The sequence below is a fragment of the Phytophthora parasitica genome (assembly GCF_000247585.1).
Source record: "Phytophthora parasitica INRA-310 unplaced genomic scaffold supercont2.24, whole genome shotgun sequence".
Taxonomy (NCBI): Eukaryota; Oomycota; class Peronosporomycetes; order Peronosporales; family Peronosporaceae; genus Phytophthora; species Phytophthora nicotianae.
In genome coordinates, this window is record NW_008649010.1 from 768358 (window position 1) to 785859 (window position 17502).

General features: G+C 49.5%; 10 protein-coding genes across 11 annotated transcripts; 7 read left to right on the forward strand and 3 right to left on the reverse strand.

Annotated features, from left to right (window-relative positions):
• Positions 1–15: 15 nt before the first annotated feature.
• Positions 16–774, forward strand: PPTG_11470 (hypothetical protein; the record flags this gene model as incomplete). The annotated part of the gene is made up of 1 exon (XM_008906795.1): positions 16–774. One exon carries the CDS (start codon positions 16–18, stop codon positions 742–744), a length of 729 nt encoding a protein of 242 aa, XP_008905043.1. The 3' UTR covers positions 745–774.
• Positions 745–2124, reverse strand: PPTG_11471. Of its 2 annotated transcripts, XM_008906796.1 has the most exons (3): positions 1499–2124; positions 1375–1440; positions 745–1314 (listed from the first exon to the last, which is right to left on the reverse strand). In XM_008906796.1, the coding sequence occupies exons 1-3, from the start codon at positions 2062–2064 to the stop codon at positions 1065–1067; spliced, it is 882 nt and encodes a 293-aa protein (XP_008905044.1). In that variant the 5' UTR covers positions 2065–2124; the 3' UTR covers positions 745–1064. The 2 variants fall into 2 exon arrangements, with proteins under 2 accessions (XP_008905044.1, XP_008905045.1); XM_008906797.1 differs by having other exon boundaries at positions 745–1440.
• A 351-nt stretch (positions 2125–2475) lies between these two features.
• PPTG_11472 (hypothetical protein) lies at positions 2476–4284 on the reverse strand (the record flags this gene model as incomplete). The annotated part of the gene is made up of 2 exons (XM_008906798.1): positions 2476–3668; positions 4009–4284. The coding sequence occupies 2 exons, from the start codon at positions 4282–4284 to the stop codon at positions 2481–2483; spliced, it is 1464 nt and encodes a 487-aa protein (XP_008905046.1). The 3' UTR covers positions 2476–2480.
• A 1437-nt stretch (positions 4285–5721) lies between these two features.
• Positions 5722–7265, forward strand: PPTG_11473 (hypothetical protein). Its single transcript, XM_008906799.1, has one exon. The coding sequence runs from the start codon at positions 6002–6004 to the stop codon at positions 7157–7159; it is 1158 nt and encodes a 385-aa protein (XP_008905047.1). The 5' UTR covers positions 5722–6001; the 3' UTR covers positions 7160–7265.
• Positions 7266–7976: 711 nt separating this feature from the next.
• Positions 7977–9131, forward strand: PPTG_11474 (hypothetical protein; the record flags this gene model as incomplete). The annotated part of the gene is made up of 1 exon (XM_008906800.1): positions 7977–9131. The coding sequence occupies one exon, from the start codon at positions 7977–7979 to the stop codon at positions 9129–9131; it is 1155 nt and encodes a 384-aa protein (XP_008905048.1).
• Positions 9132–9557: 426 nt separating this feature from the next.
• PPTG_11475 (hypothetical protein) lies at positions 9558–10370 on the forward strand (the record flags this gene model as incomplete). The annotated part of the gene is made up of 1 exon (XM_008906801.1): positions 9558–10370. One exon carries the CDS (start codon positions 9558–9560, stop codon positions 10368–10370), a length of 813 nt encoding a protein of 270 aa, XP_008905049.1.
• A 291-nt stretch (positions 10371–10661) lies between these two features.
• On the forward strand, positions 10662–12466 carry PPTG_11476 (hypothetical protein). The gene is made up of 3 exons (XM_008906802.1): positions 10662–11274; positions 11341–11554; positions 11621–12466. The coding sequence occupies exons 1-3, from the start codon at positions 10729–10731 to the stop codon at positions 12277–12279; spliced, it is 1419 nt and encodes a 472-aa protein (XP_008905050.1). The 5' UTR covers positions 10662–10728; the 3' UTR covers positions 12280–12466.
• A 722-nt stretch (positions 12467–13188) lies between these two features.
• On the forward strand, positions 13189–14748 carry PPTG_11477 (hypothetical protein). Its single transcript, XM_008906803.1, has one exon. The coding sequence runs from the start codon at positions 13357–13359 to the stop codon at positions 14527–14529; it is 1173 nt and encodes a 390-aa protein (XP_008905051.1). The 5' UTR covers positions 13189–13356; the 3' UTR covers positions 14530–14748.
• Positions 14749–15118: 370 nt separating this feature from the next.
• On the forward strand, positions 15119–16436 carry PPTG_11478 (hypothetical protein). The gene has a single exon (XM_008906804.1). It carries the CDS (start codon positions 15135–15137, stop codon positions 16305–16307), a length of 1173 nt encoding a protein of 390 aa, XP_008905052.1. The 5' UTR covers positions 15119–15134; the 3' UTR covers positions 16308–16436.
• PPTG_11479 (hypothetical protein) lies at positions 16287–17256 on the reverse strand. The gene has a single exon (XM_008906805.1). The coding sequence runs from the start codon at positions 17218–17220 to the stop codon at positions 16477–16479; it is 744 nt and encodes a 247-aa protein (XP_008905053.1). The 5' UTR covers positions 17221–17256; the 3' UTR covers positions 16287–16476.
• Positions 17257–17502: the final 246 nt, after the last annotated feature.

Here is a 17502-nt window from a genome sequence, read left to right on the forward strand (position 1 = left end):
CTGCGTCGCGAGAAGATGCAGAGCGAGCACTTGGTGTGCGAAGCTCGTGCTGAGCAGCTGTCCACCGTCTCGGAGCAGGCGACGCTGCTCTGCGGCTTCATCGTCAGCGCCATGTGCAACGTGGGGGTACCAGACAACGTGCACGCCTACGTGCTGTTCCTGTACACGGTCTCAGGCACCGCCGTATGTGTGGCGATGCTCATCTGCGCTGTCATGTGCACTAATTTGCAATTGGCAGTAACACGCTATGCAGCCCATACATTGGAGGACAGCGTGCGGACAATCGACATGACGCAATTGGAATGGGGCTCGCCCTTCAGCTCCTGGTGGCTCACAAGATGCGAGAAGGAGCAGATGACCGCCTACAAGTTTATGCTGTTCGGGGTTGCGTCCTTCTTCTTCTACCTGGGGGCAGTCTCCTGGATCCAATTCTACATGTCCACAGGGACGTCGCTGAGCATCTCGTCGCTGTCGTTCGTAGGTTTTTTGATCTGGCAGCTACGAATTGCCAGCAAATGGAGGTATCTGCTCACTCCGCCGTCATCGGGGACTCCAGCGAGCTCTAGGGCTTCAGTGTCTGGGCCACCACAATCAGGGCGAAGGTCGGCGTTGTCGCACTCGTATCTGTCGGCGCCGAAGACACCAACGTCGTTTGTGTTAAGGAAATCAGTGATGGACCCGACCAACGTCCCAGCATCGACTTCCAGCTTCACCAAGTCCATTACGCCAATGAATACACCGTGATCGTCAATAAAAAATAAACGTAAATATGGTTCATTACAACTTACAATTCGGGACTCATCAAAGAATGATGGACACATTATAACGCCCAGACAGCAAGCTATGCTTCAGCTAAAATATTGTTGGAGGAACGCCAAATTTCGGGAAATACCGGTATACTGTCCGGCCTGTCCATGCCTGATTCTGGTGGTCCATGCATTTGCATGCAAATCCTGTCGACTCGGCATCGACGAGAAGGACTGATCTCGGTGGCTTGGAGTTTGTCCACCGGCGCCACCACTTTAGCCTGCAGCGCGGCTGCCTCCATGCACGATGAATCCTCGTCACAAATGTGGGGTGATGGCAGGGAAGACGATCTCCAGCGAGTCGTCCGACGAGTCCAACAGGTCTTGACCCTCCGGGGGCAGCAAATAAGTGGTGAACTCGATCACCTCGTAGACAAACGCCAGCACCAGGAACAGCAGCCACCAGTAGAAATAGCGAATGTTGCCCTTGCCCACACACTTGCCCGTCCACGGACAATGATGATCATACTCCTCAATACACACCCGACAGTCCATGCAATGCAGTGCTCTAAAAACAAAACTCAAATGAGATCAGCTCTCTCATGACCGCACAAATGCAACAGCGTACCCTTCCGGCCGGTAGGAGTCACAATGGTCACAGTACGTGTACGTGTCGTCTGGCGGCATCTCAATTCTGCAACAACCACCTAGTCAGCCTCTCATTGTCACCACATTCTCGTCACTGCTCTCACCTTCTGACAATACCAGGATCAGAGCACCCCACCAGCGCATAACATGTCAAACATAAGCCCGACAGGATCACTCCAGCTCCTAATTCCACTATTCCCGCCTTCTCAAACGTCAATACGTTCACTATGGAGGACAGGAAGCAAAATACCGACCATGTCGTCAGCATCAAGTGCCAATGCGGCCCCATCATGCAGCTCGGCGGCGGGACGTCTGCGTCTCTCTCCACGTTCGTATCGCGCCATCGGAAGCCGAAGTTTACGCGCTTAAGTTGGACGAGCTCGAGGACGTGGTGTGTGGCCAAGCACAACACGCCGTCCAATGCGTGCAGCACCTGCCATTGACCATCATTCCCGTCGTTGCCTCTCTCCAGGTCGTGGACAGGTGGAAACGGCCGTACGCCTGGACGACTACGCGCCAGCAGGTTGTCGTACTCGTAGCTGCACTCAGCGTTGCAGGAGTGTTTGTCGAGGGCTACAGAGGGCGATGCGATGCGCAGCGGCTTGAGCGGCGGTTGGAGCGGCGTGGGGGTCACGGGCGTAGACGCCGTGCGCTTGGCCTTCTTCCCCATTGTGGCGCTTGGCGTGTCAATATGGCGAGTGCCAGAATCAGTGAATCACTGATTCTGTCGCAAATGATATTCTGATTGTCGCAATATTCTGAACCCACTATTTTTTTTGCCCAAATAAATGGTTTGATCAGTAATTTATTTTAAATTACGGAAAGCGAATATATCGAGAACGTAAAATTGACCTTGTTGAAATGATAAGTGTAATCGTAAATTCAGGTATCTCAAGCTGTACATTGTTTTTTACGGCGAAATGAAGAAATCCCTTGACGCACTTCAAAATATATTTGAATCAACAAATATGCAGGTTCGAGCCTCAGCTTGTAGTTTCATTTCCTATCGAAGCCAAAACTCGTAATTTTACAGATAACCAGCAACTCTGTAATTATTCAACTCCACGTCATAAAGTAGCGTTGCGATCAAGCCGAATTAGCTACGCTGTCAGATCTCGAGCTGATAAAAGATGAGGCTAACGAGCCATAGGCACTTGAGAAGGCAGGCTGTCCGTAGACGAATTGATGTCGAGCAGCTTCCAGTGTGTCCAAGCGATTGGATTCCATCAAGCACTTTACACAAAAGCGCACTTTCCTCTGCGTGAGCTCTAGATCCGGCGCAATGAAGCTCAGTCTCTTAGAAATCTTGCATGACCCGCACAGTGCTCCGAAACACAGCTTGCAAGTGGAACTCAGTTTGCCGAATCCTCGAAGTCTTGAGCTTTTGATGGGCTTTGAGCAGGTTACGCAAAAGGGTTTATAGACGGGAGCTCCAAGCTCTCTTAACTCGGCGTGCCTCTGCTCCAACAACCATGCCAGTTTCTTCATCTGACCGCAGTATGAATACTTGAGACCTGCCATCGTGGCATGCACCATCCCCGACAAAGCCATCGTGCGGATGATATCACCTCTCGGATCAATGATGCCTGTGCCACGGCAGTCTGTTCGATCAGGCCCCTCCTGGCGAAATATAGCGCATAGCGACATATTACCACGGATTCTGCTTGGTAGCCCATGTGTTTGTGGAAAATTGACAGAGTGTAACAAGTGATAACCCACACGCTCTCCGTTCGCCAAATGCAGGATGCCGGTGCTTTCCACATAAACGTAATCGCGATTCCTAACGAAGCCAACTGCCGCTCCGGGGATATCGATCTCCATCCACTTGACTACCACGGATCGGAACGGATTATCCACAGTCGGCTCCACTATCGTCGAAAGAACAGCAGCAGCACTGAAGTCATTCAGGTATGACGCTTTGATTCGCATCGATTCGAGCGTAGGACTGACTAGACCGAACATGATCTCGTCGAGAGTTCCAGGTAGCGGGCCGACCATAAGTGACACAGGCAGATCGGAGTCTGGGTTCGAGTTTTTGCGCTCAACGTACGTCGTCGCGGCACCTGAGGCCGAATATTTTTTCCAGCGAGCACGGTCGACTCGCTTGTTCGTGTTCACATATTCTTCGTACTCTTCGAACTTCGCATGGACAATAGCGTCGACGATATCTAAAAGCTTGACGCGGTCTTCACTGGACAACGCCAAGTCTCCGAACGGATTCACCGTGAATCGCTTGTTGCTCATTCCGCCCAGCCAGTTCTGCAGATGTCGGAACTGCCACTCGAATCGGAGAATGAGCACAGTTTATTGAGCAGTGTCAACAGCGTGGTCGTAACAATAGCAAATCTTGAAGCTTGCCAGGTGGCAGACTGCCAGTGGCAGTCCGACACTACAACGCATATCCGGATACGAGTCGAATCTCTATGAGTCAGGTGAACGGTTACCACATTCGGAGTCCGAATTTCGGACAGCAAACCATTGATGTAAGTAAACTGTGCACGGTTGGTTTTTAGTAAGCTCAATTTGGATTGACAAGGCATTAAAGCCTTTTCTTCAAGCTAAACTGACTGTGCTGTTCGAGCTTAAGCTTGCATCGTAGGCACTGGAACCATACGCGCTTCGGTGAATGGACTGCTTGGGCATACTTGCATGCGTCGTTGCCGTTCGTCCCTTTGAGGCCTCCAGTGGTTTCACCGGCATCATTCACAGCAGGATACGACACGCACACGCCCTCTGGAATGTACAGCTGTGGCTTGAACTTGATGGCAGCTTTTTCAGAAATTGTGACCGGTTCAGGTTGAGGAAAGGGCTGGACTTTGTCATGATCGACGGTTGCAATAACACAGGTGACTAGTGCTGCGAAAAGCGTGGCAAGAACTTGTAGGTACATCTCTTCTTGAAAAAAAAAAACGTGAGTGAGCTGAATCGAAGACGCTGCCTGGAATACAATCTAAAACAGACATATATGAGAATGTCATTTGAGATGAGAGTCCGCATAATACACGAATGTTTACCACGATGATAAAGATACAGGCATCCTCAAGAGGATAGCTCGATGACAGCTTTATAGGTAGAACTTCTACGGTAGAAGTATGAAGTTACTTTATGTACGTAGCTTTCTTTTTATTTAAAAAAGGCAAATTTTGTTCATTTTTTTTAAAAAAAAACGTGAGCTTTGTCTAAAACAATTCCATCAGACGCACGTCCAAGCTGTTTAATCTTCATAGTGCATTGGAGCCCTGGAATGGATGGTCTCGTTTGACAGCAATAGCCACGAGAATTCTTTTTCGTGCGCTGTGACAATACCGCACAATAACACGGTCGGAACTTCACTCCACCGAGAACAACTCACTGAAGAGACATCACGAAGGTTACTCTGATACACTAAAATCGCTTACATATCAAGCACGTCATGCCAAGGAGATCTTGAAAAAACTCTCTCCCTGCCCTAGTGCCTATATCACAATAAGTACTAATGCATCGTTTTTCCATTGACCATAAGCTAACCAAAACTCAAGCGCAGCTATATGTTGCGGTGGAACGATACGAAATCGCTTTTTAAAACACTTCGGGTGCCTTGTCGCGAAAGCAAAGGCTTCGTGATCCACAGCCCGCATAGCGTCCGTCTATGATAGACGGCACCAGTGCGCGCGCCGGGCATAGTTAACGTTTCGGTATTGGTTGGTTATGAGGTATATACGTCTACGTTCGTCATGGCCCGTGACTCACGGGTAATATTTATTGTAAAGTTACCCTATATGGGTTAATAAAAGAATATATCTAAATGAAATATGCGTCACTTGATTTTAGTAAGTTTAAAGAAATAACCGAGATTAGGATTTGTTCGCCGTTTTTTATTCTGAAAGTTATAATAGTTTTTTTTTTTTTAAAGATGGTCGGCCTCAGTTTTAAAAGCATGGCTGTGGTGTGCACTATCCACCCTTCCTAAGCCAGCTGAGATTGTGGTCGTACTGCACGATAGTACGGTTCGTTCATTCCGGGCTCTGGAATCCAGAGGGGCAAGCAATGCGATTTAATTGAAAGCGGGTCATTAGCGGTGAGAACAGTAGAGCGAACTCTACAAGTACATGACCAGTAAACTAACAAATATTTCAAAGTAAAAAAGAACACGTTGTACATGTAAGTTAACACTGGTCGTTCAGAAGTACTTCGAAGCAATGTGTACATGTATTACTGCATGTACAAACTCATTCTGCGCTTTGTCGAGTGACAATTGCAGCCATGATCACGATACTGCGACTACGCAACCAAGCGGTCCTGCTTTGCCCGAGAGACTTGTTTTTGCCGGGCAGATGACACGATAGTGACTAGTTTCTTCACCACATGGGCATTTCTGCCGGGGTCGTGCTGAAGTGTCGGTGACACGGGGCCGCCCTGTGTTCCAGAACCACTGACGTTTTCTATGGCGTGCGGCACGACGATGGTGCCTCCATGATGAGGACACGTCGGATGGATTGGACCTTGCCGCTCTTCCCGAGCATGCACTGGCGAACGAGCAGTACGAGCTCATCAGTGCGAATTCTCCAGCGTCCAGCGAGGAATCGACTCGCTCACGGCCTCACTTGTGATAGCCTCCTTGAGTGACCATGGCGGGCGGCAGTCGCTTCACTGTGAACCCGTTCCCGGACTTGGTCCTGACCACGGAGGACCGAGAGCAGCTCATCGAAATCGCTCAGGAGCTGGTCATGGCCAAATTCGCAGAGTACCAAGAGCACATCAACAACCAGAAATACGTCGACCAAACCCGCTGGAAAAAGTACCAGAAGGATGGCAACACAATGATGTATCTAGAGCGCAAGAAGTCCAACCCAGAGTCCAAACTTCCAGCTTTGCTTATGGTCGGCCCGCTGCCTGGTTCCCTGGACGAAAACATGTTTGGACTCGTGAGCCCGACTCTCGAGTCGATGCGGATCAAGTCGTCGTATCTAAGGGACTTTAACGCCGCGGCCGTGCTGGCTACAATCGTGGAGCCGACTGTGGAGGAACCGTTCCGTTCGGTCGTAGTCAAGTGGATGGAGATCGATATTCCAGGCGCGTCAATCGGATTTGTTCGGAATCGGGACTACATCTACCTCGAGAGCACGGGTATCATGCGTCTCGATAATGGAGAACGCGTAGGCTATCACTTGCTGCACTCGGTGAGCTTCCCACAGACTCACGACCTGCCAAACCGCATACGTGGCAACATGTCGTTCTGTGGAATGTTCCATCAAGAAGCACCAGACAAAACAGACTGCCGGGGTACCGGCGTCATGGACCCTGGAGGTGATATGATCCGTGTTCTTGGCGTTATGGGTATGGCCCAAGCCACTATGGCAGGACTCAAGTATTCGTATTGCGGTCAGATGAAGAAGCTCGCGTGGCTTCTTGAGCAGAAGCACGCGGAAGCCAGGGAACATGGCACTCCGGCGTTCAAACCCGAGTGTGTGACCTGCCAAAAGAAGGTGAAAGAGCGTAAGTTCGGCAGGTCTAGCAGTACGTGCAAGCTGTGCTTTGGTGCCGTGTGTGCGTCGTGCAAGATCCCTAAGAAATTGAGCTTCATCGCCCCAGACCTGGAGATGGTGCAGCGCAAGGTGACGTTCTGTGCGAAGTGTCTGATCGAAGCGACTCACATGGACACGGAGGAAGCTGCGCGCGTACAGTTCGTGTACAAGCACACGGTGACATCGAGCGTCTACGGGTCGTCGGGTAGGTATTCGGACGAAAGTACACGCTCAGATAGCACGATGTTTTCGTACACATAGCACGTAGTCGAGTGAGTCCGTACATTCTGATGTGATGGTTTTCTCATGTAGCTTTCATTTATAAAGATTTTTGCATACATGTAGTTGTTTTCGCGTTCGGCTGTTGGGTTCTTACGATGCCGAAATGGTTGATCAACCGTTGCATGAAATGTATCAGTCCAGTTGACTTTCAAACGTACCGTTCCGACCTCGGTGGTCTCGTTACAGCTCTGCACGCCAACCAGTACAGCAACGACAAAATATCACAGCTCAAGCTGCGAATAATCGCGATTATATGAACGAGAAAGTTGATGACAATCAAGTCCGACTTTTTTTAGGGCCACGACTCAGTTACAGGATGCTACAAGCTTCAAACTATCGCTGGATAAACTAACAACTTGACTCGAGCAACGCAATCAGCTCTTTTCTTTACCGACGAATTAAATTATCAGCAGAGCTCACGAGACAACTTGGTGAGTTCGATGGGTTGCAGTGAATTGTTGCCAGCACTAAACACTTACATGTAATACATGGACACCGTATCCCGTTTAAGATGCTCTTCCCTGCCTTAAAGCTTGGGCAAATATTGACCACGAAGGCGCTTGTGCCCGTAAAACTTTGGTTTTGCCTATCTCGAGTTTCATGTCGAAATTCCCAACCGAGACTTCGTCTGACGCAGCTGTACAGTCACGTTGTCTTGTTGGTTTGTTAGAAAATGGGAGGAGGCACCACGGCGCGATTTGAATTCCTCTCTATGGTGGAGTATTGGAAGTGCAACCAATGAAACCAAGCTCACTTCTGAACCTGCGGCGACGGCGACGCTAACTAGCGCACCGAAATGAGCAACAAACGCTTCACTGTCAATCCCTTCGGAGAGCTAACGCTCACGTCCGAAGACCGTGCCAAGCTCGTGGACATCGCTGACACTCTCGTCCAGGCCAAGCTTGACGCGTATGAAGAGTATACAAAAACCGCCAAGGTAATCGACCTCGTGCGCTGGAAGAAATTCTCCACTTCGGGCGCTGCGACGACGTACATCGAGCGAAAGAACTCGAACCCGGACTCCAATTTACCTGAGCTTCTCATGACTGGTCCACTGCCTGGTACGTTAGACGAAAACATGTTTGGTCTCGTCAATCCGACGCTAGAAGCCATGCGGATCAAGGCGTCGTACTTGAATGACTTCAGTGCTGCGGCTGTGCTGGCTACAATTGTGGAGCCTACGGTGGACGAGCCCTTCCGGTCGGTTGTGGTGAAATGGATGGAGATCGACATCCCTGGAGCGTCGATTGGTGTTGTTCGCAACCGCGACTACATCTACGTTGAAAGCACGGGCCTCACGAAACTTAAAAACGGCGATCGCGTGGGTTATCACTTGCTGCACTCCGTCAACTTCCCACAGACCCGTGAGCTGCCGAATCGAGTGCGTGGCAACATGTCGTTGTGCGCTATTTTGTGTCAAGAAGGAGAGGATCGAACGGACTGCCGCGGCACGGGTATTATGGATCCCAAGGGTGATATGATCCGGATGGTGGCTGTGATGGGGATGGTTCAAGCCACGATGGCAGGTGTAAAGTACTCGTACTGCGGTCAGATGAAGAAGCTCGCTTGGCTACTGGAGCAGAAGCACGCAGCACGACGGGAGCGAAGCGCTCGTGTCGTTAAACCAGTGTGCGTGACGTGCTCAAAGCCGACGAAAACCTCGAAATTAAGAGTCGGCAAAACTGACAGCACGTGCAAGTTGTGTTTCAAGGCGGTGTGTGGCTCGTGTAAAGTTCACAAAAAGCTGAGCTTTATCTCGCCGGATCTGGAGCTCACTCAGAGGAAGGTGGCGTTCTGTGTCAAGTGTTTGATGAAAGCGACTCGCTTGGATACGCTGGAAGCTGCGTGCCATCAATTTGTCTACAAGCGAAATGTCCGACCGGTGTCTCGCGAGACGTTCGTCACCAGTGAAATGAGCGCATCCTCGGACGGCACAGTAGACGGACAATAGTAGTGCGAGTTTTGCTAAAGCTATGACTAAAGGAAGTGGTTGTAAATGATAGTAAGAGCGTGAGCGTGAAGAAACTTTTATGTATCTTGTAAAAAAAAAACGTTTTACTTGGACGTGCGTCTGATGGAATTGTTTTAGACAAAGCTCACGTTTTTTTTAAATGAACAAAATTTGCTTTTTTTTTTTTTAATAAAAAGAAAGCTACGTACATAAAGTAACTTCATACTTCTACCGTAGAAGTTCTACCTATAAAGCTGTCATCGAGCTATCCTCTTGAGGATGCCTGTATCTTTATCATCGTGGTAAACATTCGTGTATTATGCGGACTCTCATCTCAAATGACATTCTCATATATTTCTGTTTTAGATTGTATTCCAGGCAGCGTCTTCGATTCAGCTCACTCTCGTTTTTTTTTTTCAAGAAGAGATGTACCTACAAGTTCTTGCCACGCTTTTCGCAGCACTAGTCACCTGTGTTATTGCAACCGTCGATCATGACAAAATCAAACCCTTTCCTCAACCCGAACCGGCCACAATTTCTGAAAAAGCTGCCATCAAGTTCAAGCCACAGCTGTACATTCCAGAGGGCGTGTGCGTGTCGTATCCTGCTGTGAATGATGCCGGTGAAACCACTGGAGGCCTCAAAGGGACGAACGGCAACGACGCATGCAAGTATGCTCCGTTGGGATCCCAAGTCTATGGTCGAGCTGGGTGGTATAAGGATGTATGGGCCATCATGTACGCTTGGTACTTCCCGAAAGGTTTTTGGATGAACTTCCCTTCGAGGTGCCATGACTGGAAGAGCGTCGTTGTGTGGATCGACAATCCTGACTTGGAGATGCCGAAGATTCTAGGAGTCTCCATGTCCAAGGGCGACACGGATTACAGGAAGGAAACTAAAACGTGGCCATCCAGTTTTGCTGGTTACCGAACGGAGGGTCGGAGATTCCACCGCACTTACATCTACGGTTCCAACTCGTCTCTCCGATTTGAATATCATGTGGAGATGAGCTCTCCGTATTTGAATTTTGCCGTTTGGGATGGCGAGTACCAGGACTTGATCATGTGGGAACAGCTCACGGACCCGGCTCGCGCTGCTTTAAACGACGGCAACAATTTGAGAAAGCGAAGGTTCCGTTCAGTGATGAACACTATGAAGACCACTTGGACAAGGCGTGGCCACTCTAGCCCTAAAATTTTAGCGGCGAAGATGTTCAGGGTCTGGATTTGGATACTCTAATGCATCGCATTTTGACTCGAAGGAATATCCGCTAAGTGGGGAGATCAAGTTTGTCAGTCGTGAGGATTCTGAAACAGGCACAGAATCAGTGTTCTAATACTTTCATTTACAATGACCAACACTCATACATCACAATAAAAATCTGATACGACTATCATGATAGAGTAAACTATTTGTTTTTCACTCTAATCTCAAATCTCATCTAATCAAATATACTAATCTACCCTCAATATGCAACTCATGTGTACAACACATTTAAAACTTACTAATTTCAAAACTCCAAATCCGTATGGTTGCTACTTCAGAGTCATTTTTGTCAAAAGTTATCTGCGGAGAGCTCATCATTCCACGCTTTACCATGTCATCGACGAACCATCTCCGCCTCGCCCTCCTGACTGAAGAAGACGACATCCGTCGCGTTGCAGCGATGGAGGTTGCTTCATATCCCGCCGACGAAGCGGCTACTGAGTCGGGTATTCGATTCCGGCAGAAAAACGCCGGGTCGTTCTTCTGGGTGGCCTACCTGTCCACTGATGCCCAAGAATCCGAGACTCTCGTGGGCTTCGTCAACGGCACATTGACAGCCAGAGATGAACTGGATGACGAGTCCATGAGTCGCCATGATCCGCACGGATCGCTGCTTTGTATCCACTCGGTGGTGGTGGATCAGGCTTTCCGTCGTCGAGGACTAGCTGTGAAGATACTCAAGCGATACGTGGACATCATCCTGGACTCACAGCCCCAAGTAAAGCGCATCATGCTCATCTCCAAGGCCCATTTAGTCGGTTTCTATGTAAAGTGCGGGTTCTCCGTGACGAGACTGTCGCCGGTTGTGCATGGTCAAGATCCGTGGTTCGAATTGTCACTGGACTGCGAGAAAGCGAGACTACCACCGATGATTCAGGTGAGATTCAATAGTGGATGCAATGTTTAAGTAGTGGTATTGAGTGTTTTTGCTATTGGTTTTCAGGTGGACGCATTCTCTAGTGAACCTTTTCAGGGCAATCCGGCGGCTGTGGTGTTGCTCTCACCTACTGCATACCACAAGGACGGGGTCTCGGAATGGATGCAGCGTGTGGCTATTGAGAACAATTTGAGTGAGACAGCGTATACTGCTCCTCGTGAACGCTCTAGCCAGACTCCTAACGACGTCGTAGAGTACGACCTGCGGTGGTTCACTCCAGGTAAATGGCGCATTCGAGATAAAACAGTAGATCATGAGTGCTAACAGGTTTACTATGTACTGTTAGGAGCTGAGGTGAAGCTGTGTGGACACGCCACTTTGTCGACGGCTTTTGCGTTGCTTGATGCTGGTCACGTGACTACGAACCAAACGCTGCGCTTCCACACGCTGAGTGGAGTGCTGGTGTGTCGCTTTGAGGTGCAAACCGAGACACAGAAGTTGTTCGTGTTGATGGACTTCCCGGAGCAGCCTACTGAGCCTGTAGGATCGAGTGTGGTGCTGAATGAGCTGGCTGCTGCTTTGGGTGTCCAGCCTAATGCCATCGTTGACGTGAAGAAAGCTACCACGGATCTACTCGTTCGCGTGACGCCTGAGGCCTTCTCCACGCTCAAGCCGGACTTTGTGCAACTGGCCAAGACTGATGTACGTGGCTTCGCGGTTACAGCTGAAATGCCCAGTGGCAATGGGTCGAACGTGGATATTCAAAGCCGGTTCTTCGCTCCTGGTGTTGGCGTGAACGAAGATCCGGTCACTGGCAGTGCGCATTGCGGTCTTGGACCGTACTGGGCCCCAATACTCAAGAAGACGACGATCAAAGCACAGCAATTCACCCCTGTCCGTGGAGGATACATCACGTTGGACCTTGTGACAGCTGGACCGGGTCGTGTCCTGTTGAAGGGCGAAGGAGTTGTCGTCCTGCGCGGTCAGCTGTCTTCATCACCGTAAACCAGTAGGTGTTCATTCGACTGAGTTTCTGTGAAACTAACGAGCATCAAGTGAAAGAATGAGGGTACTCAACGCGTCATCGCGCTCATCGACAGATAATACACCAAATAATTCTTGTTCAATTGGAACGCGCCTATGAAATTGCTCATAAATTGAATCCATGGAAACAAACAATGCAAAACGAGCCCATTGCACTCGCGTATAGTGAATGACCTCCAAGAACGTGGAGAATCGCATATATGACGGCCATCCGTTATCCATCGCCGCGGCATTTCATCGGAAACAAGCAGAAGAAAAAATCAATGATATTCAAAATGACGTTGACGAGACACATCAGTAGCGAACTCGTGCCCGATGCCGGAGGTGAAGAAAGTAGCACGATGTTGGTATCAAGTACGGCGTTGTTTAATTCCTGTACCAATGCATCGCGTGGAAGGTGAGGCAAATTCAAACTAGGCCCCTCTGCATGTAGTCAAAACGGCTGGAGAAACTGGAAGCGCTTGGTCGGGCGTTCTTGCTGTGGAAGCACTACAACACGTGAACGTGGCCCTAGTATGGTTGAAAACTCGATCCAAGATCCGAAGTATTTGACGTCATTGAACAAAACAATGGATCCATTTTAAAAAGGTGTAGCGGAGATCCATTCTCATCAGCCGTCACAACTGCACCACCTGCTTCACTCAGCCACACTCCATCTTTCTTCGACAGGAAAAACTTCAGGTCCTGAGTATTCCTCTACTCCAGGTTTGGCCTACATCTATCTAAACCAATTAATATGCAGTGTTGCGCAATACTTTTTCCAATAATTGTCAAAACAACAATTAATTGACATTAAAGGAGGTCAGACAGGATAAGATTGTGGGGCAATGGATAGCCTGGAAGTCGTCCTAGCATCTGCCTCATCCTGACAAACGTTAGTGCCTTACGTATGAAGTTTGATTTCTGCAGCTGGTGCCTGCGAGGAAGTCACCAGCCCCGACGTGAGAGATTTGCAGCCTCTCTACCAATTGTCACTTTTGCGAGAAGTGAAAGCGTTCACTTTCTGACCTACGCGACAGCTTTTAGATCGTAGTAAAGATGGATAACAAGCGCTTCACAATGAACCCCTTTGGAGAGTTGACGCTGTCAGCTGAAGAGCGCGCGAAGCTCGTGGCGATCGCTGATGAACTGGTGCTTGCGAAGTTCGAGGAATATGAAGAGCACCTGAACATTGACAAGAAGGTCGACCTGACGCGCTGGAAAAAGTTCACCAACTCTGGCACAACGACGACGTATCTCGAACGGAAGAACTCGAATCCGAACTCCAAGTTACCTGCACTGCTCATGGTCGGTCCACTGCCGGGTACACTGGACGAGAACATGTTCGGTCTCGTTAGTCCGACTCTCGAAGCCATGCGAATCAAGTCCTCGTACCTGAGCGACTTTAGTGCTGCTGCAGTACTTGCAACGATCGTGGAACCATCCGCAGAGAGTCCATTTCGATCGGTAGTGGTAAAGTGGATGGAGATCGACATTCCCGGTGCCTCCATAGGTCTCGTACGCAACCGAGACTATGTCTACGTTGAGAGTTCAGGCATCCTTCGTCTCAAGAATGGCGAACAAGTCGGCTATCATTTATTCCACTCCGTTAACTTTCCAGAAGCTCATGAGCTACCGAACCGAGTGCGTGGTAACATGTCATTCTGTGGTATCTTCCACCAAGAGGGACCCGATAGAACAGACTGCCGCGGCACGGGTATCATGGATCCTGGTGGTGATATGATCCGTGTGATGGCTGTTATGGGTATGGTGCAGGCCACAATGGCCGGTTTGAAGTACTCGTATTGCGGACAAATGAAGAAGTTGGCGTGGTTACTGGAGCAGCGACACACCCAAGCAAGAGAACGTGGTGCACCCGTAGCTGAGCCTGTGTGCGTGACGTGCTCTAAATTGATCAAAAACTCAAAGTTGAGCATGGGCAAGTCGAGCAGCACGTGCAAATTGTGCTTTGGAGCACTTTGTGGCACGTGTAAGATCTCCAAGAAGCTGAGTTTCATCACTCCAGATCTGGAGCTCGCACAGCGAAAGGTCAACTTCTGTGTCAAGTGCCTAGTGGAAGCAACACGCATGGACACACTGGAAGCTGCACGCCAGCAATTTGTCTACAAGAAACCCGTTCAACCAAGTGTGTACGGCTCCTCAGTCGCCTCCGATGCGAGCTCAGGCTCCGACATTACAAACTCCACTAGATCTCACGATAGCACCGCCTAGTCAATACATATCCAATTTCTGGGGTGCTTGACTGTGCTTGAATGTGCTTGAATGCGCTTGAATGTGCTTGAAGCGTAGCTCACAATGAAGTTTTCCCAGTTTACTGATACTGTTAAAGGGTTAACGTAGGCAGCACAGGAGCCAAGTTGAAGTGAAGTGTCCGTTTACCAGCAAACTCTTGCGATCAATTCACCATCAACAAGCTCGTGCTTCAAGTCAGCCGATAGAGAATTGCTCGTCTATAATACTGACAATGGGCACGGCGCGGTCACACAAGATGGCGCAGCACCGCGGCGGTGCCGCGCCATCTTGTGTAACAATTGAGTTTGCGCAGAATTGGAACTACTTAGTCGTCATGTGGACCCCAGATAAGGTTACACTCTGATCCTGGTCGTCATAAGAACCTGTCGAACACCGTGAGCGCAGTTTTTCGGATGCCTCACAGCTGAGGACTAAGTCAAATGCTTACAATTTATACTAAGAGCTCAGGAAATCATCACAGCAGCTGGTGGATGCATGGGCTCACAAGCAAGATCTGCCCTCTTCCATCGTCAAGCCGCGAGTTCTTTTGACGGCACTGATCAAATCACTTATCAAGTTGCGCGATGAACGATCAACGCTTCATTTTGAACCCTTTCGGGGAGCTTGCGCTCACTGCTGAAGACCGTACCAGGCTGGTGGAGATCACTGATGAGATCATCATGGCCAAGTTCGAAGAGTACGAAGAACATCTCAACATCGGCAAGCAGGTGGACCTCAAACGCTGGAAGAAGTTCGCCAAGTCCGGACCGACGACGTCGTACCTTGAGCGCAAGTCTTCAAGCCCGAACACTAAACTCCCGCAGCTGCTAATGGTGGGGCCGCTCCCTGGTACACTCGACGAAAACATGTTCGGTATCGTCAATCCAACTATCGAGGCAATGCGAATCAAGTCGTCGTACTTGAGCGATTTCAACGCTGCCGCTGTACTCGCCACGGTAGTTGAGCCCACAGTAGACGACCCGTTCCGATCGGTAGTTGTCAAGTGGATGGAGATCGACATCCCGCTCGCATCGATTGGTCTCGTCCGCAACCGGGACTACGTGTACGTCGAGAGTACCGGTATCCTTCACCTTCAAAACGGGGAGCGTGTGGGCTATCATTTATTCCACTCTGTAAGTTTTCCAGAAGTCCACGAACTACCGAACCGAGTCCGCGGTAACATGTCGTTCTGCGGTATCTTCCACCAAGAGGGACCCGATAGAACCGACTGTCGCGGAACTGGTATCATGGATCCTGGTGGTGATATGATCCGTGCAATGGCTGTAATGGGTATGGTGCAGGCCACCATGGCGGGTTTAAAATATTCATATTGCGGACAGATGAAGAAGCTAGCCTGGTTGCTGGAGCAGAAGCAAGGAGAAGCTCGTGAAAAGGGCACACCAGCTTTCAAACCGTTCTGTGTGACGTGTATGAAAGGTGTCAAGGCGTCGAAACTGGGTGGTGGAGTAGCGACTTGCAAGCTCTGCTTTGGTGCAGTATGCAGCTCGTGCAAAATTTCCAAGAAGCTAAGCTTTATTGCCCCAGATTTGAGTCTAACCCAGCGCAAGGTCACGTTTTGCGTCAAGTGCGTTGTAGAGGCGACCCAAATGGACACACAGGAGGCAGCTCGGGAGCAATTCGTGTACAAGAAGAACGCCTCGCCCCCAATGTACGGAATGTCTGTAGCGTCTGATATGAGTACATGCTCGGAGAGCACGATGACTTCGATTACAGGATATTCTGGTCATTCTGGTTAAGTGCAACGCCTGTCATTGGTGGAAGACATATTTTCGCAATTTTGTAAATGTTCAGTGAAAATGCTTGCTTTTATCTGTGTTTTTAGTTCTTTAAAGTGTCCTTTTAGTCGGTTTCCAGTACAAACAAAGATACTTCTTTAGAGAGCCTGGTGTAAATCGCAGTTCAGGGTTAAAGTGGCCACGCCTCGTCTAGGTGGTCCTCGTAATGCTCGTCACTGAACGGCACCTCCGCTTTCTCAAAATTGTTGCCGTCATTTAAAGCAGCACGAGCCTCATCAGTGAGTTGTTCCCACATGATCAGGCCCTGGTAGTCGCCATCCCAACGGGAAAAGGTCAAATATGAATGTCCAAGGGTCGTTCCGTATTGGAATCGGAGAGAGGTGTTGGATCCATAGATGTAAGTACGATAGCGCCTCCGGCCCATCGTTTGGAAACCAGCAAAATCGGATGCAAACAGTTTGAGCCGCTTGTTGTACTTTGTGTCGGACTCGGACATGGAGACTCCGACGATCTTAGGCATCTCCAGATCGGGATTGGCCCAAAGATCTTTGAACCAGCGAGCTCGACCGTAAACTTGAGAGCCAAGAGGAGCGTACATGCACGCGTCGTTGCCATTCGAACCCTTGAGTCCACCGATGGTCTCACCTGCAGCATTCACAGCAGGGTACGATACGCACACGCCTTCAGGAATATATAATTGCGGTTGGAACGTGATGGCTGCTTTTTCAGAGATCGTGACCGGCTCGGGTTGAGGAAAGGGCAGAACTTTGTCATGATCGATGGTTGCGTTGGTACAAGCTGTCCATAAGACCAGTGTTGCGAAAAGCGTCGAAGTGAGAGCTCGTAGCTTCATCTTGCCTCGGATAATGAGAGAATGAGGTCGATCAGGTTGCACTGATTCAGAGGAAGTCATTTTAACCCGAAACGTAAACAAACAGATGCATTTCCCATAGAAAAAAAACAAGTGAATGCTGCCCCTCATCTGACCAATCAGCGCCACGAAAAAAAAAATACTCCTTGGTAACGGTTGGCAATGTGTGGCATCGGGCTAGTTGTGACTGCTCTCTCTTCGTCCTGCGCCGAAGGCCAAGATTCCCCATTCGTACCAACCTTTCCGTGTGTTTCCACTGATTTGAGTGATACCTCTCATGTCCACAACGCAATTGCATCTTCTAAATTTGACCTGAAACTCCAG